Source organism: Phascolarctos cinereus, unplaced genomic scaffold (assembly GCF_003287225.1).
Source record: "Phascolarctos cinereus isolate Bilbo 61053 unplaced genomic scaffold, phaCin_HiC Scaffold_726;HRSCAF=1367, whole genome shotgun sequence".
Taxonomy (NCBI): Eukaryota; Metazoa; Chordata; class Mammalia; order Diprotodontia; family Phascolarctidae; genus Phascolarctos; species Phascolarctos cinereus.
Genome location: NW_027556098.1, coordinates 120,981,312 through 121,003,369, shown reverse-complemented (window position 1 = coordinate 121,003,369; position 22,058 = coordinate 120,981,312). Strand labels below are relative to the sequence as shown.

The 22,058-nt window shown below is 40.0% G+C and overlaps 1 protein-coding gene across 2 annotated transcripts in view; it reads right to left on the bottom strand.

Annotated features, from left to right (window-relative positions):
- The window catches only part of TF (transferrin), a 51,164-nt gene extending 33,908 nt beyond the window's left edge, over positions 1-17,256 (bottom strand). Inside the window, exons 1-5 of one of the 2 annotated variants that reach the window (XM_078156832.1) lie at positions 17,103-17,256; positions 13,135-13,298; positions 5,039-5,147; positions 2,327-2,515; positions 762-906 (exon numbers count right to left, since the gene is read on the bottom strand). In XM_078156832.1, coding sequence (XP_078012958.1) covers positions 762-906; positions 2,327-2,515; positions 5,039-5,147; positions 13,135-13,298; positions 17,103-17,145 — 650 coding nt within the window. In that variant the 5' untranslated portion in view covers positions 17,146-17,256. The remainder of the gene's footprint in view (positions 1-761; positions 907-2,326; positions 2,516-5,038; positions 5,148-13,134; positions 13,299-17,102) is intronic. The other variant, NM_001396561.1, reaches the window with a different exon arrangement.
- Between the last annotated feature and the right edge of the window lie 4,802 nt (positions 17,257-22,058).

Sequence of the window (22,058 nt, the reverse complement as noted above, 5' to 3'; positions counted from 1 at the left end):
AAATCGTTAAACTTCCCTGAGCCTGTTTTCCCACCTCTAAAATGGAGGGAGAAACAGCCACTGAGATTCTTTTCAGCTCACGGGATGTGAATTCTTGACCTAAGTGCTGTGGGAAGAAAAAAGGGAGCACCTATCAATTGGGGAATGGCTAAACATATGAGTGTTTATTACTGCTATGAGTACATGAGGGTAATAGAATATTACCCGGCTGTAAGAAATGATGTCTGTGATGGATACAGAGAATCGTGGAAAAGATCTACATGATACATGATACAGAGTGAAGCAAGCAGAGTCAAGAAAACACTACACACAGTGACTGCAACAATGTAAATGGAAAGAACAATGATCCACCAAAAAGTCAAAGGCAAATGTAACAAAATTATAAAGATCAATAGGACTTGAATGAAGAGAGATCTCAGAAGACACCCCAGACCTACCCCTTGGGGGAGGTGGGAGGGCCACAGGGGTTACACATTACCCATATTTTTAGACTTTCTCCATGTATCAATCAGTTGTGCTAACTTTTTTTCCTCTCAAAAATACTATTTATCATATGGAATGGTTCTGTGGGAGGATACTTGGGTAACTATGATGATTTCAGAAACAGAAAAGTATCAAAAGCTTTTAAAAAAAGGAAAAAAGGGAAAAGGAAATAGACAACTTTATGTTTTTAGTGGGATCAGAATAAATTTACAGAAGATAGAAAATGTTCACAGGTCAGATGATATCTGAATTGCAATTAAGTGGAGGGTCCCACTCACATGAGAGCTCCTGAGCTGCCAAAGTAAGGTTCTCTGTTTGAGCACGCACACTGGTCAGGTCCCACTCCAACACACAGGTGACATAGCTGAGAGTTCATCCAAAAAGCACAGGGCACACAGCTGTCAGAGAAAAACTCAGCTACCGCTGCACAGAGAAAAGGACAAGTCATGGAACAACTGAGAACGGTGTGTATGTGTTGGCTGTGTGTTTGCGATGTGAGTATATGTGTGTGATGTCAGTGTGTATATGTGTACATTGTATGATGTGAACATGTACATGTGTGATGTATGTGTACATGTATGCATGTGTGTGATGTGAGTGCATGTATATATGTATGTGTATACGTGCGTGCACATGTGTGACATGAACATGTGCACGTATATGTTTGCAGTGAGTATATGTGTATGTGTGCATGTGTGATATATGTGTGTGCGTGTGTGTACTGTATGGCATGAGTATATGTGTCTGCATGTGATATGAGCATAGCATGTATTTGTATGTATTGCATGTGTGTGGTGCGAGTATATGTGTATATGTGTTTGTGCACATGGTGTGAGTATGGTGTGTATTTGTATATATATATGTGTGGTGTGAGTATATATGTGTACATGTAAATGCGTGTGTGTGCATCTGTGTGATGTGAGTATATATGTGTATGTGTGGTGTGAGCATGTGTGGTGAGTATATGTGTATATGTGCATATGTGTGATGAGTGTGTGTTTGTGCATACATGTACATGTGTGCATGTGTACATGTGTGATGTGAGTATATGTGTATATGTGCATGTATGTATGTATATATGTGTGTATGATGTGAGTATCAAAATGAAGTTGTAAGCATGAAGGAAATTAAGCTTCAGGTATGAAGTAAGAATTTGAATAAAAATCCAAAACTTCAGAAGATTCTTCTCTTACAAAATAGAACTTTTATGCACTGAAAGATTTGGTAATGACCTCTTACATGGCCAAAGTGTGTTGTGCCCATTGCTTGTTGTCATCAGTCTAGAATTCAAAGGTTCTTAAGACTTATTTTAAAAATATTTTGATCACTATTTTTCAATTTAATTAATTTGCTTTGTAATTGTTCATATTTTGTTTTATGTATTTAGAGGTAGTCTCCTGGGAAGGGTCCACAGGTTTCACCAGACTGCCAAAGGGTTCAGAACACAAAAAAGTCCAGAGTCTCTAATCTAGATAATCCTTTTCCTGAACATCTAAGTTCATGCATTACTCACTGTGTGTCCAAAGCTCACACACAAATGCAAGTAAAGATTGATGGCTTTGTAAAACATCATTTTAAAATCTATCTATTTAATATTTATTTTTCCACAATTACATGTAAAAACAATTTTTAACATTTGCTTTTTAAAATTTTGAGTTCCAAATTATCCCCCTTCCTCCCTCCCTCCCAACTCATTGAGAAGGCAAGCAATAGGATATAGGCTATACATGTGCAGTCATGCAAAATATATTTCCATATTAGTCATGAACCATCATTTTTTAAACATAGTTTCAGACCACCAGAAGCCACTCACTGCATTCAGTGCTTACTGCTTGCCACTTACCATTTTCAATAGAATAATTGATATTGTTCCAGTCCAACACACCAAGTTCCACAAGTTTCCCAATGGGGATGATCCACCCGGCTGACATGCCCAGGCCAGTATGGCAGGACCTCTTGCCTTTGAGATCCCTGAGTCTGAAATCAGTTCCTTTCTTCACAACAGCCACAGCAAAGGAGTAAATTTGCCGCTCTGTAAGGTAAAGGATTAGGGAAGATTCTCAGAGCAATAGTCTCCAGGGATAGGAAGACATAAAGGGGTCTCAGATTCTTCACTTTTACCTGATAAGTAAGAGAAGGAAGGATGAGAAAACTCTCCCTTGACTTGCATGGTAAAGTTTTGGGATGAGTTCTTAATTCTTATTAAAAAGGACCTTCACAATCAGGTTCCAGATTACATTTTCAGACTGATTTCACATGGCAGAGGTAGGGAGGTAGCACAGTGGATGATAGGGTGCTCACAGGAAGAGAGTTCAAATCCAGCCTCAGACTGTTACTAGCTGTGTGACCCCCGACAAATCGCCTAACCTCTATCAGTCTCAGTTTTTTCCATGTATAAAATGGGGCGGCATAGAGATGATAATAGCACCTACTACCTTTGGTGAGTCACATTTGATCTCACATGCATACTTTACACATGGGAGCACCTTCCCCTATATTAGATATAGGTGGTAACCATACCCAGGGTGGTTATGAGGCTCAAATTAGATAATATTTGTAAAACACTTTGCAAATGCTACAAAAATGCTGGCTATTAGACACTTCCCCTCACAACCTCCACGTTCCAGCCAAACTGCTCTACTTTTTATTCTCCATAAGTGACATTCCACCTCTTGCCTTCATACCTTGCCTGGCCCACACACCTGGAATGCTGTCCTCCCTCACTACTGCAGCTTGGAATCTCTAGCTCCCTTCAAGGCTCAGCTCATGTGTCACCTCATACATAAGACATTTTCTAATCCCACCCCCCTAATTGTTAGTGCTCCATGAGACCTTGTCACTTATTCTCTCTGGGCCTCAATTTCTTCTTCTGTAAAATAAGGTTAGATTAGATCACCTCTAAGAGATCTTCTAGCTCTAAATGTACAATTCTATGAAATTTTATTAATTCTGTAGATATTATTTACTCATCCGTGTGCATGTTGTATGCTCTTTTCTCCCTCTCCCCTGCCTTTCCCCAACAGCAAAATGTGAGGACAGTTACCTGTTTCCCTCACCACAATGCTCTGAACATAGTAGGTATTCAGTATATGTTTGCTGAATTTTAGAATGCAAAGGATTTTTTCAAAGGCTCCATTTAGGTAAATGAAAGTTATAAAGTCCTGTAACTGGCAGCTGCATAATCCCAGCAGTCTATTTCAGGAAATTTTCTGATTAGAATATTTTTATTGCTTCCTTCTGAAGGATATCCCTTGTGGATTTTTCTTTTTTCCTCTATTCCTTGTTTTTTAAGAGTGGAGAAGGGTCCATCCTACCCGAAAACAAACATAGATGGCTTATAATTCTTGATTGAATCAATCAATCACTCAAAGGTCAACAATCAATCAATCAAAGGGGCCAACAAGGCCTAAGTTATTTTGGTAAGTGTGAAGTACTTAGATCATTAAATGAATCAGGAATGACACACAGGAAACGCATTGGAATTGCTTGAAAGAATCAGACATACCTCTATGACTGTGTATATTTATAGCAAGCCAGTCCCAGCATTCCAGGCAGAAAGTCCAACAAGACAGTCTAGGGATGGTAAAGGAACTCCTTTGGAGGGGTGGGGAAGGATTGAGTTCTCTCTTCTACCTTCAGACTCACCTCCTTTATATTGGCCAGAGGATGATCATGGAAACTTTGAAAGGTTGGAACATTTGAGTTTGGGGAGGTGGTGTCCCTGGAGCAGCAGTGGCTGATGACAGAGTCTGCATTGAGATCAGAAGAGCACATCTAGGACTAACTAGATGCACCAGGGACATTGAGCTTGGCTACTCTGCAAGGGTACCTACCATTGGAACCCAGTAGAAAGCTATACTTATATCATAAGGATTCTTCAAAGGAAAAAAAAAATACTTCTAATCCTAAGGTAGAAATGAATCGTCATTGGTCTCATGTGTCTGCTCTACACATGAGAGTATCTTGCCCTGTATTGGTTATAGGTAGGTAACCACACCATATGGAAATCCAACCATAGGGTTACGTACCTATAACCAATGCAGGGTAAAGTGCTCCCAAATAGATTTACAAATGGGGAATTTTTCATGAGTCCTTACTAAACAAAGTTTAGCCCTAGAACCCTGAGGAGGAGAGTAGTAAATTGTCCTTTGGGACCCAACCAGCTTCATGCCAGTGGGAATTGGAGAAGTAGTCAAGGGAGGGGTGAGATAGCTGTGTGTGTGTGTGTGTGTGTGTGTGTGTGTGTGTGTGTGTGCATTAAATTTCTATCATTTGTCTGGATTCCCCATCACCAAAAGTGTGTCTCTAAGAGGAACAAAGAGGTAGAAATATAGGTGGGTAAGGTATGTTGGTTACACCAGGGTGACCTCTGTCACCCAGGACATTTCCAGCAATTTAGGAAGAGCTTTTGGCAGAAACCCCATTCATTCACTTCCTAAAAGATCTCTCCTGGTACTAAAAGCCAACCTCAATTTCTGAACAGCATAGATTTGTTTCAAGAGCCATGAGATCTCCTGGCACATGAGTCAATAGATTCACATTAGGAAGAACCCACCTTCTTCAGAGCCATAGTCTTCAACTATGATAGGCTTCAGATCAAAGGGGGGTACAGCTGCTTCATAGATTAAGCCACTGTCAACACAAATGGCATCAGCTTCATTATTCTGCAAGAGATGAGCCAAAACGAAACAAAACAATGAAGTCCTTTACCTCTGAAAAAAGAGGAGTTGGAATACAAGTAAGGTTTGTATTTCATAGAAAATCAGGACTAGAAGAATCTTCATGAGATCATCTAGTCCATGGCTCTACCTTTGAACATAAAGCACATAAATATGGTGGATAGCTCTCTTTCAGTAAAGGGGGAGAAGGGGCACCGGCCCTGGATTCAGGAGGACCTGAGTTCAAATCCGACCTCAGACACATAACACTTACTAGCTGTGTGACCCTGGGCAAGTCACTTAAACCCCATTGCCTAGCCAAAAAAAAAAAAGGGGGGGGCAGGGAAGGTGACCTTTCTCTTTAATCTTCCTTAGTAACTCATTCCAGTGTCTCATAGACCTTATCAATGGGAAATATATTTCACTAAAATATAAACCTCCCTTCCTTCATGTAAAATTCATGTAAAAGTTCACCATCAACTATTAGAGTAAGAATTCCCTACTCAACAAAACTGTTAGAAAATATGGAAAGCAACTTGGCAAAAATTAGTCTTAGATTAACATCCTACACCATATATCACAATAAATTTCAAATGGATATGTGACCTAAATATAAAAGATTACATGTCAAAATAATTAGAAAAGAATAGAAAGAGGTACCTTGTATAAAGTACCTCTAGGGAAAGAGTACTAACCATGAGATAAAGGTGATCATAAAAGAGAAAATGAACAATTTCAATTACATAAAAATGCAAAGGTTTTGAAAGAGCAAAATCAGTACAGTTAGAATTAGAGGAAAGCTAATTTGGGAGGAAAGCTTTGTAACAGACATCTCTAATAAAAATCTGATATACAAGATGTATAGGAAATTTACAAATATATAAGAACAAGAGCCATTCCCCAATATATAAGTGGTCAAAGGAAGCAGTTTACTAAAGAGGAAATACAAGTTATCAACAATTCTGAGGCTTTATTTTGCAGCCATTAACTTGGCCAAGATAACAAAAGACAAAATTAATAAGTATTGGAGAAACTTCAGGGAAGACAGGCACACTAATGTGGTAGAGATGTAATTTGGTCTAACAATTCTATATACAGTTTGGATTTATGCCCCTAAATGTCACTAAACTACATATATTCTTTGACCCATTGATACCCCTACTAGTCATATACTCCCAAAGAAGTCAAAGACAGAGCAAAATGTCCTCTCTATTCAAACATTTATATCAGCATTTAAAAAATAATTTTATGAATAGTTTTTGTTCATACATCCCCTACAATTCCTAATGTATATCATCTCCCTTTCACAGAAAGCTATTTCTTATAACAAAGAACTTTTTTTAAAACTTCTGCAAAACTAGTCAATGTAGGGACAGCTAGGTGGTTCAGTGGATAGAGCACTGGCCCTGAAGTCAGGAGGACCTGATTTCAAATCCAGCCTCAGATACATAACATTCACTAGCTATGTGACTCTGGGCAAGTCACTTAACCCCATTGTCTAACCAAAAAAAAAAAACCCCAAAACTAGTCAATGCATAAAAAAATTTAAGTTATTTATTAATAAAAATCTTAATTAACTCTTTCGTATCCATGGTCCTTCACCTTTGCAAAGTAAGAAGTGAGTTGCCTTCTCATATTTCTTCTTTGAGGCCAAGCTTAATCATTATAATTTTGTCTCCATTTCATTTTACTTGCTTTAAAAAATGTATTTATCAATCTATCTATAATAAATCATATGCTTCCTTCCTTCCTTCCTCCTTCCTTCCTTCCTTCCTTCCTTCCTTCCTTCCTTCCTTCCTTCCTTCCTTCCTTCCTTCTTCCTTCCTTTCTTCCTTTCTTTCTTTCTTTCTTTCTTTCTTCTTTCTTTCTTTCTTTCTTTCTTTCTTTCTTTCTTCTTCTCTTTCTTCTTTCTTTCTTTTTTCTTTCTTTCTTTCTTTCTTTCTTTCTCTTTCTTCCTTCTTTCTTTCTTCTTTCTTTCCTTCTTTCTTTCCTTCTTTTCTTTCTTTCTTCTTTTCTTTCTTTCTTTCTTTCTTTCCTTCTTCCTTTCCTTCTTCTTTCCTTCCTTTCTTTCTTCTTTTTCTTCTTTCTTTCTTCTTTCTTTCTTCTTCTTCTTTCTTTCTTTCTTTCTTTCTTTCTTTCTTTCTTTCTTTCTTTCTTTCTTTCTTTCTTTTCCTAACAGTCAACCAAGAAGCATTTATTAAGTACTTACTATGTTTCAGAAAATGTTTTAAGTGCTGAGGATACAGAGAAAGGCAAAAAACATGAGCTCCCTCGAACTCATAGTTGTGGACACAACATGTAAATAAGTAGGTATATACAAGATTTATACTAAGTAGATGGAGGGTAATCTCATAGGGGAAGGCATTAATAGCTAGAGGCAGGAAGGGTCTGAGAAAAGTCTCCTCCAGAAAGGAAAAGATGAGCTGGATCTTTTTTTTTTTTAATTTTTGAGGCAATTGGGATTAAGTGATTTGCCCTGGGTGACACAGCTAGTAAGCGTCTGAGGCCACATTTGAACTCAGGTCCTCCTGACTGCACAGCTGAGCTAGATCTTGAAGTAAGCCAAGGAACAGCTGAATAAACCAGCCACCTCTCTCTTCATCCATTATCTTCATTCTCTGTACCCTAAGCAGCAAGGTCCTTTCTTGTATTCTCAATCAATCCAGCCCTTAAAAATCAGTCAGAACCACTTATATATCTATGTGCCAGATGCTATACTAGATGCCAGCGGAAGTGGGGTAAAGACAAAAATGTATTCTCTGTCCCTGTTGAGCTTACATTCTGTTGGGCGAAACAATATCTTTTTAAATTTTTTTTTTTACTTTTAACATGTGTTTTTAAAACTTTGGGTTACAAATTTTCTCCCTTCCTCCCTCCCCACCTACCCTCAATGAGAAGGTAAGCATCTCAATACAGGTTATAGATGTGTAGTCATATAAAACACTTCCATAGTAATCATGTTGTGAAAAACTAAGTATATTTCCCTTCATCCTATCCTACCCACCATTTATTCTATTCTCTCTTTTTGCCCTGTCCCTCCTTAGAAGTGTTTGCTTCTGATTATCCCCTCCCCCAATCTGCCCTCCCTTCTATCAACCCCCTGCTCTTTTGTCCCCTTACCCCCTTATTTTCCTGTAGGGTAACATAGATTTCCATACCCCATTGTGTATGTTATTCCCTCCTTAAGCCAAATCCTATGAGAATAAGATTCACTCATTCCCTCTCACCTTCCCCCATTCCCCTCCACTGTAAAAGCCTTTTCTTGTCTGTTTCATGTGAGATAATTTACCCCATTCTACTTCTCCCTTTCTCCTTCTCCCAGTATAATCCTCTCTCACCCCTTAATTTTATTTTCCAGATATTACCCCTTCATCTTCACCCTGTGCCCTCTATCTATCTATCTGTACATACATACATATAATTTTTTTCCCCTCCCACTACCCTAACACTGACAAAGAACTCATGAGTTACAAATATCATCTTTCCATGCAGGAATGTAAACAGTTCAACCTTAGTAAGTCTCTTATGATTTCCCTTCCCTGTTTACTCCTCCATGTTTCACTTGAGTCCTGTATTTGAAAGTCAAATTTTCAGAAGTCTCCTATTTCATTGAATGATAATTTTCCCCCCTAAAGGATTATACTCAGTTTTGCTGGGTACCTGCTTCTTGGTTGTAATCCTATCTCCTCTGCCCTCCAGAATATTATATTCCATGCCCTCTGGTCCCTTAATGTAGAAGCTGCTAAATCTTGTGTTATCCTGATTGTGCTTCCACAATTCTTGAATTGTTTCTTTCTGGCTGCTTGCTGTTTTCTCTTTGACCTAGGAACTCTGGAATTTGGCTATAATATTCCTAGGAGCTTTCCTTTGGGGATCTCTTCCAGGAAGTGATCAGCGGATTCTTTCAATTTCTATTTTGCCCTCTGGTTCTAAAATATCAGGGCAGTTTTCCTTGATAATTTCTTATTTGTTTGTTTTTTTGGCTAGGCAATGGGGTCAAGTGACTTGCCCAGGGTCACACAGCTAGTAAGTGTTATGTTTCTGAGGCCAGATTTGAACTCAGGTCCTACTGAATCCAGGGCCGGTGCTCTATCCACTGTGCCACCTAGCTGCCCCCTGGTAATTTCTTGAAATATGATGTCTAGGCTCTTTTTTTGATCATGGCTTTCAGATAGTCCAATAATTTTTAAATTCTCTCTCCTGGATCTATTTTCCAGGTCAGTTGTTTTTCCAATGAGATATTTCACATTGTTTTCTAATTTTTCATTCTTTTGGATTTGTTTTACAGTGTCTTGATTTCTCATAAAGTCACTAGCTTCCAATTGCTCTATTCTAATTTTTAAGGAAATATTTTCTTCAGTGAGCTTTTGGACTTCCTTTTCCATTTGGCCAATTTTGCTTTTAGGGCATTCTTTCTCACTGGCTTTTTGGACCTCTTTTGCCATTTGGGTTAGGCTATTTTTTAAGGTGTTATTTTCTTCAGTATTTTTTTGGGTCTCCTTTAGCAAGCTGTTGACTTGTTTTTCATGATTTTCTTGCATCACTCTCATTTCTCTTCCCAGTTTTTCCTCTGCTTCTCTTACTTGCTTCTCAAACTCCTTTTTGAGCTCTTCCAAGGCCTGGGACTGCTTCACATTTTTCTTGGAGACTTTGGATGTAGGAGCTTTGACTTTGTTGTCTTCTTCTGGTTGTATATTTTGATCTTCTTTTTCACCAAAGTATAGTCTGATTCTTTTTGTGCTGCTTGTTCATGATCCCGGCCAATTATTTGAGTTTTAAACTCTTTGTTAAGGTCAGAGTCTGCTTCCAATGTGGAGAATGTACTGTCCCAAGCTTCGGGGGGTTTGTACAGCTGTTTTCAGAGATACTTGTAGGGGCTTGTAAATTTTCAGTTCTTCCAAGGTGGTATGATAAGGGGTGAGGTGTTTACTCCTTTCCTGGCCTGTGCTCTAGTCTATGAGCGACCACAAGCACTCTTTTCTGCCTTGGAACTGTGAGGAAGATTTCTTTTTCGCAGCCACTACAAGCTCCACTACACCAGCGCTCCTCCTCACCCCAGGACTGCCCCTCAGAACTGTGACCCAGATCCAAGTATGGGCAAAGCAAGAGATTCCTGCCTCAGCTGGCAAAGAGATCCCTGCAATCCCCCTCTGATCAGCCACCTGATTCCCCCTCAGTCTGTGGGCTGGAAGCTCAGGAGGCAGCTGCTGCCCTGAGACTGGGCTCACTAGGGAACTGAGTCTGAAACCTGGCTTCTCTCTCACTGCAGAAACAGACTTTTCCCACTGACTTTCTAGGTTGTCTTTGGCATTCGTGGGTTGAGAGGTCTGGAAACCACCACTGCTGCCTGAGATTCAGTCCTCTGAGGCCTGCTCTAGCTTTGCTGTGGGCAACGAACTGCAGTCCTCTCCCAGCCAGCTGCGATATACCTTTCTGATCAACCATCCAAGTTGTCTTGGGCTGGAAATTTGTTTCACTCTGTCTTTTTTGTGGGTTCTGTTGCTTTAGAATTTGTTTAGAGCCATTTTTTACAGGTATTTAGAGGGCTTTGGGGGAGAGCTTAAGCAAGTCACTGCTTTCACTCTGCCATTTTGGCTTCCCCCGAGAAGCAATATCTACTACTACTAACTACTACTACTGCTACTACTATTACTACGTCTACTACAACTACTACTACTAGCTATGATTTATATAGTGCTTTAAAGTTTGCAAATGCTTTATAAATATTATCTCATTTTATCATCACAACAACCTGTTTCCTAGGGTAGATGGAACAAAGGAAACAGAAGTTAAATGACTTCCCAGAGTCACACAGTTATGAAGGGCCTGAGGCTAGGTTTGAACTCAGGTCTTCTTGATACCAGGTCCAGAACTCTTACCTACCACACTGCCTAGGGACCATATATAAGTATACAGAAAATATGGTGAGGTACTAGCAACTGGAAGTTTCAGGAAAGGTTGTCCTATTAGAAGTGACATTAGAACGAAGTTTTGAAGAAAAGTAGGGATTCTAAGCAATGGAGGTAGTGGAGGAGTACATTGCAGGCACTGGAGACATCCTGTATAGCAACATCGAGTCAGGGGCTGGAATAATGTGGATGAGGGACAGCAAGAAGACTTGTTTGGCTGGATTGCAGAGGCTGTGAAGGGGAGTGGTGGATAACAAAACTGGAAAGGTAGTTTCAAGCTAGGTTGTCAAGACTTTAAATGCCAAACCAAATAGTTGATCCTAAAAGTCATAGGGACTCACAGAAGTCTATTGAGTAGGGGAGTAACATAGTCAAAGCTATACTATCATTTTGGCAGTTGTGTGGAGGTGTATACTTTCAAAACTGTCCTGCTTCTGCTGTATTGTGCATTTTTAAAAATGTTACAATGACTTCTTTTTTTCGTCACTATTGCTAGTCTAACTTTACCTCAATCCCTTCCCCTCAATCAAAAACCAAGTGAGAAGAAAAAAAAGCGGAACTATTGCAGCAAATAAACATAGTCAAGTAAAACAAACCCGCACAGTTGCTATGTTTGTCTCTGTATCTTGTACCTGTCGTATGAGGTGAGCAACATGCTTAATCGTAAGTCCTCCGGAGACATGGTTGGTCATTGCATCAATTAGGATTCTTAAATCTTTCTAAGCTGTTTTTCTTTACGTTGCTGCTGTCCTTGTATAATTATTCATATGACCCAAGACTCTCTGAAAGTCCCCCTTTCGCCATTTTTTATGGCAAAATAGTTTTTCTTTATATTCACGTACCATAATTTGTTTGGTCACTCCCCAATCATCTAATAGGCAATTTTCTTCCCTTCTAATCTCCCTTTTGGGATTAAGAAGTTTGTTTTGCTAGTGACTGTATTCATTCCACAGTATTATCTTCCCTCTTAACCTTTTTCTATCCTATCTCCACCTATTTCCCTGTTGAGTTTGATATATTTCCACACCAAACTGTCTGTTTGACCCTCCTTTACCCATTTAAAACAAGTGAGCTTCATCTGATGTCAATTCCCCCACCCTTTCCTCCATGTTTGAATATTTTTCTTATGTGCCCCAATTATGAGAATAGTATGGTCTACCCCATTCTTCCTCCTTTCTACACTAGTGTAGCCCTCCTTTTACCCTTCCTCCTCTTTCTTCTCTTACAACCTTGGAACAGAATCAATATTTTTCTTACTTAACTCCCATCGTTCTCTTGGAAGACACTAGGGTTCTGAAAGGATATTTATTTCTGGTACCCCTACTAAACCATTAGTACAACATCATCACACAGCCCCATCTAATCATTCAAACAAACTTACTTTTCTAGGTTTCTCTGGACTCCTATGTCTGTATTTCAAATTTTCTCTGGTCCTTTCATCAGAAATAATTCAAAGTTCTTTATTGCAGTCACTATATCCACATTCAAGGGCTTTCTAGCTTGGCATTCCCTGCCGAAGCTCATCCTCCATTCTCAGAGCCTTAAATGAGGCCTCCCTGCCACAACAAGGCAGCAGAGGAAATACTATATGCATTTACATTTAAAAGTAACATGGCTGTTTTTGCACTGATTATTTCTGGACATTTTTATCCTCTTCCATATTTCTCTACTTTAAAATTTTTATTTTCTGCCTCAATCTTGAATGTTCTCAATGCATCATCTAGGCTGTCTGTGGGGAGCATAATTTTCCAGAATTGTTGAGTACCAGGAAAATTCTAAAGATGATAGGATCATAGGTTTAGAGCTGAAAGGGACCTTCAAGATTTTGAGTCCAGTCCTCTCATTTTAGGGGTGTGGAAACGGAGGTTGAGAGATGCTAAGAGATTTGTGTGGGATCAAGCACCTACTGAGTGTCTGAGGTAAGATTAAATTCAGGTCTCCCTGACTCTAAACCCAGTACTCTGTCCACCACACCACATCACTACCTAGATGAGCCAGCTACGGGGATACCAGTATATTGAAATAGATGGAGTGAAGACTGGGGAGTGGAAGAAGACACCCTCCCCCACACCCAAGATACTTACCCAGATGGCCCTGAAACAGTCCTTGTAGGAAATTTTCTTTACACAGGTCAAACTCGGGCTCGTGGTACCTGTCAGGACCTCTTTAAGCTTATTACATTTTTCCTGCTCATTTTCTGATTGGACACACCATCTCACCTGTTGCTCTGTAGTAGCTAGGCACAACCCTAGTGGAAAGATGCCAGAGGGAGAGAGGGAGGAAATAAGTGACCCCATAATCTTTGTTGAGAGAGATTTTACTGGCAACAAAAAAGGCAAGTCGGAGCTCTTAGCAAGAGCCATATGCTCTCTTCTCTGGTAGTCATTTTCAGGAGCACACCAGGGCAGTTTCCATTTTGATCCTCTATAATCACATATAAGATAGGTAGCTGTGCCCCTGTTGGAACCTAGGAGTAGCTGGGTGAGAGGACAGCTTGTTTTACCATCAATTTGTGATTATCCAGAACAGATCATTTTATTCTCCTGATATTTCCCATTGGGGGTGGGGAAGCCAAGGGGAATAAAAGAAAACTACTTCTCCCATATTAGCTTGTTCTTCATTAGTCTGCTTTTTGTATTATTTGGTTCTTAACAAATCTTACATTTTACTAGAGAAGGCATAACAAAGTCCTTCATTTACATATGGATTAAAATTATATCTTTATCTTCGACAATCATTGGTAACTGATACAGGTTTTAGGGAAGTGTGTTCTAGGTAGGGTGATTTCCTCTGAATTTGTTACTAGCTAATTTTCCTTACTCATTCTCATACCTGATGCTATAGAGATCAAAGAGTATGTTCTGATATTTCCACATTAATTTTAATACTAAAAATGCAATATCTCTCCCTATTAATCATTTCCAGGTGGCTAGCTGGTTTATTTATTAAATATTGTTTATTTTTTAAAACTAGTAAGACCTATTTTCCCATAAGCATTTGTTCATGTCTCTACATATATAAAACTCTTTAATCTCCTAGGATTAAAAAATAATTGACTAGACTCTTTTTCTAAAAAAAACCAAAAAATTAAATAGCTTCATTTTTTGTCTTTCTATTTTATTTTTATTACATTAATTTTTTTTCACATTCATGTTAAAATTTTGAGTTCCCAAATTCTCTTTCTCCCTCCCTCCAGCCCTCCATCCTCTCCATCCATTGAGAAGGCAAGCAATATGATACCCATTATTCATGTGAAGTCATACAAAACATACGTCCATATTTTGGCTATACTCTTTATGGTATATACTATGCCACATGATACTATACTACACCTTACCATACCATAGCATATCATACTGTGCTATGCCATGCCATATCATGCCTTACCAAATAATACTATGCTATGCTATGTTATCTATCTATCTACTATTTACAATACAGGGCAACAAACAATAAAACAAAGATATAATTATCTGATCAACTGTGAGAAAGTTCTCAACTAAAGTCCTCTTTAACCATCACTACGCCTTCTGACTTCTTAACTCTAGAAATAGTCTATAGACCCCAAGTTAAGAACCTCAGCCTCAAATCCACTTTCCCACTGAAAATTTTGTTGTAATAAGAACACTTAAGGTCAGCTCACACAATAACTACTTCTGATAGGGTTTACTGTCTTTCACATCAGGAGTCTTCCACCTCTACTGAGAGAAGGGAAGTATGTCTCATTGTCTGTTTTCCTAGAACCAAGATTATTCATCATAGCTAATCAGAGCTAAGTTCTTTTAAGTCTTGTTTTTATTTTCATTGTTGTAGTCATTGGCTATGTTGTTCTTCTGGTTCTACTCACTTCTTGCCTTTACCCAGTGATGTCTCTTTGAACTCAACTAGACCAGGAGGCAAGGTGATGTACTAAAGAGAGAACTAGGTTTGGATCCTGGGTTTGAATCTTCCATTGAGTACCTTGGGTAGCCTTGGGTAAGTCAAGTAGCCTCAGTTTTCCCTTCTATAAACCCCAGAAATTTACATTAGAAAATCCCTAAGGTCCCTTCTGGCTCTAAAGTCTGTTGATCAGGTGGTCCTGAGACAATAGACACAGTAAGTTCAAATTTTTAAAACTTTCAAGTTTGGTAGGACCTAAGTCAGTCAATCAGTCAGTCAATAAACATTCATTAATTGTTTACTATTTGCCATGCACTGTGATAAGAAAGGTAAAAGACAGTCCCTGCCCTCAAAGAGCTCACAGCTAATGGTAGAGACAGCATGCAAAAAAAAGACAAAAACAAAAACAAAAATATATACAAACAAGATATGTACTCATATATAGACTCATTGATGTAAAATATTATCCACCTCCAAATTGAGAACTGACAGACTTGTAGTATTTTTTCCCATTGTTTATTGTTCTTGCTTTTTGGGAGGAACATAGCTAATGTGGAAGTATATTTTGTGTGACTTCATGTGTGTAATGGGCATTATATTTCTTTCCATCTCATTGGGTAAGGAAAGAGGTAGAAAGAAGAAAATTTAGAACTGAAAATAAAAATTATATGAAAATTTTAAAAATGCTTGTTGCCTCACTGACCTATGACACAATGCAAAAAAAGGGATCTCTTCCCTACAAGCAGGGTGTAAGTGTATAGAATGTCAGAGGACAGAGTGATCACTTCTGACTTTGGAATCAGGGCTGGACTTTGACTTTTGGACTTTGAGCTGGCCTTTACAGGGCAGAATTTTTAAAAGTAGTATTATAGGGTTGTCGGACAGAAGCAGAACAATGAATAGAGAGCATAAGCAGGTAAAGCATAAGGCATACTTGAGGTAAAGGGACAAACTGAGATACAGCTAGGCATTTTTATGAGGATGAGGAACAACAGTAGTTGTAAATGAGCCTGGGGGAAGGGGTGGTTAAAGTGACAATAATTCAGTAAATGTAAAAACCAAAATAAAATAATGATACTTCTATGTGACACAAGTCACATTTTATCCCTAATATCCTGTCACTGTGGTGTTCCTCTTCCAGGCCTACCTTCCCCTTCTCCTCTGAAACCCCATAGAGTCAAGGACCAGACCATCCCCTCTCTCAACATGACTGTGCCGTCTACTGAATTATTTGCAATGGGCACCTTTAAATAAAATTCTTCTCCTGATCCTAAATTAAAGAAAACATGTTCAGCCTTATCTTTTGGGGCAAAAAGGTATGTTTCCAACTAGAACTTGCCCTCTTGGCCTCACACTCTGCATGAAGGAAGGGAGGAGGAGCTTAAGAACTGGAGAATAGAATTTAAACTTTTAATTTTTTATTATTTTCCTTACCTATAACAACCCTAGTTCCAGGGCCATATATTCTAGATGGAGACTTTTAAAAGAGTGGCCAGAGGAGTCAAAGGGGGAAAAAACTTAGTTGATTTTCCCCTAACCCAGAAGCAGCCTCTGGAGCCCCTATCAGAGTAGGATGCTTCAGGGGATGGGAGGAAGGCAAAAAGTCCATCTGGCCTCCCCAGGAACTGGGCTCCACCAAGCAGAAGTACAATTAGAGCAGGCAAGGCAGAATCTTTATAGTTCTGGCCAATCTAGAAAGATTCTGGAAGAGGGTTGGAGAGGGACTCTGGCCTATCAGGTGACCAGGTCACTGATGACTCCCTTTTCTTCCCTGACCAGAGCCTCTCTTGCAGAAAGGAAGAAAGCAGTAAATGGAGGAAGGATGGAAGGAGAAAGGAAGGAAGGAAGGAAGGAAGGAAGGAAGGAAGGAAGGAAGGAAGGAAGGAAGGAAGGAAGGAAGGAAGGAAGGAAGGAAGAAAATATAGTAACACTAGTGGCTGTGGGCAATGGATGTTTCTCACAGACTGGGAAAGACACCCCTGCCCACAGTGGGCTCTAGGTCCCAGGCAGCCCCACCATGTCATGAGGAGTGTACCTGGGCACTTCTGGGACACCTCTTCCTTCTGCTGCCTGTAAGAAATCAGTTACTGCAAAACCATCTCCTCCCCACCCTCTCCCCCCAACATTGCTGGCATTCTTTCTGTAAATTAGAGTCCAGCCACTGGTCACTTACCTAGTATCCCAAAGAATAACAAGACAGGGAGGGTGAATTGCATTTCTTAGCTGATTCCAGGTTTTGCAGCGAGGGTGTGGTAAGGTGTCTTACTGAATGATCCCTTGGGTCCTGAGATGGCTTCTTAGCTGCTCTGCTGGTCCTGTTAACAGAGAGATGGAACTGTTAGTAGAATTAGTGACCTATGTTTGTCTTTCCTTATTGCTCAATAGTTACTCAAGCCTCTCCCCCACCCCCTCCCCTCTTTGTGCACACAGACACATACATAGGTTCATACCAATAAGTCTGTTTTCTGGAAGGCTTGGACTCTGTCACAGCCCTGGAGAGCAGGTTTAAGGGGGAGCAGAGGGAAGGAATGTGGGTTAACAGGATTGGGGTCAGAACAAAGGAAAAGGGAGTCTCAATTCTTTGTAGGTTCTTGGGCTGACAACTAAGAGACAGTATAGCACCAGTCTGACAATGATGCTCTTAATACCATGCTAACTTCACTGATTGTAGCAATTTGCCAGTGTTTGTCTTTCCTTGTTGTCTAATACACACTAACTTTTCATCCTGCCTTGTCCCACACCCCTTTTCACTCCACACTCCCACTCAGTCTACCCATTTTCAGTAAGGCTTGGGCTCTAGTGTAGTGCCTATCATAGCAGGTTTGGGTGGGAGCAATGAAAAGGAATGCTGATTCCTGAAGAGCCAGGTGAGAAAAGGAATAAAGGAAAAACAGCAGATGTTTACAGAGGTCCAATTCTGTACAAGTGCCATGAAGACTTGGTCCTCTGGGTGGAAAGAATGCTAGATGTGAAGTTGGAGCGTCTGGATTTGAATTTCAACTGTGGCATTGCTACCTATGTAAGAACTTGGGTAAACCACTTAAGGCTTTAGTTCCCTCATCTGTAAAATGAAGGGGCTGGATATGTACAAAAACATTAATAATAGGTCTTTCCAGGGCAGCTAGATGGCACAGTGGATAGAATACTGGCCCTGGATTCAGGAAGACCTGAGTTTAAATCTGACCTCAGACACTTGACGCTAGCTGTGTGAGCCTGGGCAAGTCACTTCACCCATTGCCTTGCTCCTCCCCCCAAATATGTCTTTCTGTAGCAGCTAAAAACTGGAAACTAAGGGGTACCCATTTATACCATAAACAAATTTGGGTAAGCAAATATAATGAATATTATTGTGTCATAAAAATAATGAAATGGACAGTTTCAAAGAAAACTAGGAGGATCCATATGATCTGATGTAGAGTGAAATGAGCAGAAGCAGGAGGGCAGTTGTTGCAATAACAACAATATTATAAAGAAAAGCCACTTTGAAAGACTGAGGAATTCTGATCAGTGCAATGACCAACCAGGATTCCAAAGGGCCTCTTGACAGAGAGGTACAGGACTTGCATTTTTGGACATGGTCAATGTGGGAAATTGTTTTGAGTTTACATATTTGTTGCGAAGACTTCATTTTTTATTTTTACTCTTTGCTCAACTGTGGGGGGAAGGGAGAGGAAATAAGTGCTTGTTAATTGAAAATAGGTAATTATTTTTTTATATGAGGCAATTGGGGTTAAGTGATTTGCCCAGGGTCACACAGCTAGTAAGTATCAAGTATGTGGTCTGAGACTGGATTTGGATTCAGGTCCTCCTGACTGCAGGGCCGGTACTCTATCCACTGTGCCACCAGCTGCCCCGAAAAAAAGGTAAAATTTTAAAAGCAAAATGAAGAGGTTGTATTAGCTAGTCTCTGAAGTCACTTCCACCTCTAACTCTAGATCTCTTAAAGGAGAGCATGGTATGATGGGAAGAATCCTTTCTTAGGAAGCAGAGAACCTGAGGTTTGAAGCCTGGCTCTGCCACCACTGTAAGAGGGCAGAATATGTCCTGCCCTAATTATGCCAATTGTAGGGTGGCATGCCATCTGAGAGAACACTGAGATGTCAAAGAAAGAAGGACTCATACAAGCTTCTTTCTTCCCTTTGATGCACCATCACGTTCTGTGATTAAATCCCCCTGCTCCCCATTCTAACAGTGATACATCTGTAGGCAGGGCGCTGTGAGCTTTAGTCCATCATGTTTCAGACCTGTTTTTCCACCATTTCTTCTATTTTACTTCCTTGTACTCCCTGCTTTTCTTGTGTATTTTTAGAAAGAAATCTCTTTACCCTCTTCCTGTTGTTCTTTTGTTGATGTCCCCGCAGGCGATATTTGTTTTTCTTTCCTGTATTTCTGTTGTCTCCGGTAGCCCAGATCTTCTGAATTCCAAAGTAACATTGACTACCCTGGCCCCCACCACCTGAAAGCCAGTTTACATTTCATTACAATATATAACATTATGTAGTATATATAATAATTATGCTATATATAAATTATATATAATATAATATTATATATATATTGCTATTATATATTATAATTTACCCCATCCCCAGGGTTCTCTGATACCTTTTAGGGGGATTGAGGGGGAAATGACCCTAGCAAATGGCTCCAGGCCCAATCAATGGTGATCCCCAAGTATAAGGAGCACTCCTGCATCCACATTTCATTTTACTTCTAACAGTCAGATTCACTTTTACAAGGAAATATTCACTCAAAGATATAACCACAAATGTTCAAACTTACCCCCCCAGCCTGTGGGAGGCATAATCCCCCTCCCCTCCCCAAAGCCCCCTGCACCGCCTCGGTCTCTGGGGAGGGTTAGGTTCACAGTTAAGTTCAGCTCCTTTAGAACACTCAGTCCCAGTCCCAGTCCTCTTTGAGAATGAAGGCCAAACAACAACCCAGGTGCAAGTTCAAAACCTTCCTTGGGCGCGTGTCGCAGGCTTCTTTGGGCTTCCCTGCCCAGCTAGCTGCATCATCCTGCTTGTAATCCAGGCTCCAATATCACTATGGTTCAAACTACTGAGTCGAGGGAGATGACCACCAGCATGGGAAATGAAGAAACTGAGGACATGTGGTGACAAACCGTACCCTCCCTGAGGCCCATTTCTCCAAGTGGGGTAAAAGAAGAAGACTAGGGGATCAAAGTTCTTCCCTTCTCACTGGTTCATTTCATGGCACTGAGGTGGCATTGTGGGTGAACTGGGATCTTCACCCTCTGGGAAAGGTAGGAAGGAGCTTGAAGGAAAGAGTCTTTGAGTCAGTGGTGGAAAGAGGTTGGCTTTTCTCAGTCTCACCAGTCCTAAAAACACAGCCTTTCTGGCTATGCAGCCAATCTACATATACCCACCCATTTGGTAAGGGACCAAGAGTGCCCCCATCTTAGGAGATCTGGGCATGCCCCAGCAGAGCCCCCCCCCGCCCCAGAAGCACCTCTTTATTAAGTGATTTGGGCATACCCAGACCAGCCTAGGTTGTACAAATAAAGTGCATTTCCTATTACATCAGTTGCCTCTCATCATGCAGTTGCAGCCCTTGAAGTTTGTCCTTGATGTTACTAAAGAAGAGGTCAGCTTGTACAGTGAGGACATGTCATGAAGCAAGTGAAAAACTTACCTATTCCAGGGGCACTTCACCCCCTCCAAATTCTCCACCTCAGACTGACTTCCTGCCAGCAAAGACAGACTTCTGCCCACTGAAAAGAAAAGCATTTGGAGCATACAGTGCACAAACATCTGTTGTTGTTCATCCTTCATTTTCTAAGAAGACCAGTGACATCATGGGGCGATGTCTTGACTTGTGCAATTGGATTGAAGTGAGGCAGAGCAGAACAAAGTTGTTAGCCTCATTTTCTCTTCCAGAGTCATCCTCCTCTAATGTTCTCTTCCACCCATTCCACCCAGGGAAGGATTCATATCTGTACACCCATATGTCCAGAGTAACTGTGTGTTAGAATGTTTGATAACAGAGAATTTTCATAGAACTATGGTGGTTGTGGGGGAGGGAGAGGTGTTGGTTTTGTTTTGTTTTGTTTCTATTTGTTTTTGTTAAAGAGGAGTTGTTTTTAAGAGCTAGAAGTAATCTGTAAAGTGTTGCTGTAACTAATTCCATTTTGTTCTGTATTTGTCATTTTTGCTCTCTGATAGCTCAGCACTTACTGTAGGGACATCTGAAAGCAAAATGTCACCTTCAATACTGTATCTCCATTCCTTCTAACCACTGTACAAAAGAAGGCTCAAGAGGACTTTGATAACTGTCAAGTACAAAACAAAGATCTCAGACCTCATCAGTGTCTTGTAAGACTTGCTAAGTGATAGGTCTAGAATTTCTAAATTCTGTGTTGCAAGAGAGGCAGCTAGGTGGTAGGGTAAATGGAGCACTGGGTCTGGAGCTGGGAATATCCATGAAGTTCAAAGTTGGCCTCAGATACTTACTAACTGTGTGACCCTGGGTAAGTCACTTAACCCTATTTGTTCTTTCAATTTCTATTTGGCCCTCTGGTTCTAATATATCAGGGCAGTTTTCCTTGATAATTTCTTGAAAGATGATGTCTAAGCTCTTTTTTTGATCATGGTTTTCAGATAGTCCAATAATTTTTAAATTCTCTCTCCTGGATCTATTTTCCAGGTCAGTGGTTTTTCCAATGAGATATTTCACATTGTCTTCTATTTTTCATTCTTTTGGATTTGTTTTACAGTGTCTTGATTTCTCATAAAGTCATAAGCTTCCAATTGCTCTATTCTAATTTTTAAGGAAGTATTTTCTTCAGTAAGCTTTTGGACTTCCTTTTCCATTTGGCCAATTTTGCTTTTTAGGGAATTCTTCTCCTCATTGGCTTTTTGGACTTCTTTTGCCATTTGGGTTAGGCTATTTTTTAAGGTGTTATTTTCTTCAGTATTTTTCTGGGTCTCCTTTAGCAAGCTGTTGACTTGTTTTTCATGATTTTCTTGCACCACTCTCATTTCTCTTCCCAGTTTTTCCTCTACTTCTCTTACCTACTTCTCAAACTCCTTTTTGAGCTCTTCCAAGGCCTGGGACTGATTCATATTTTTCTTGGAGACTTTGGATGTAGGACCTTTGACTTTGTTGT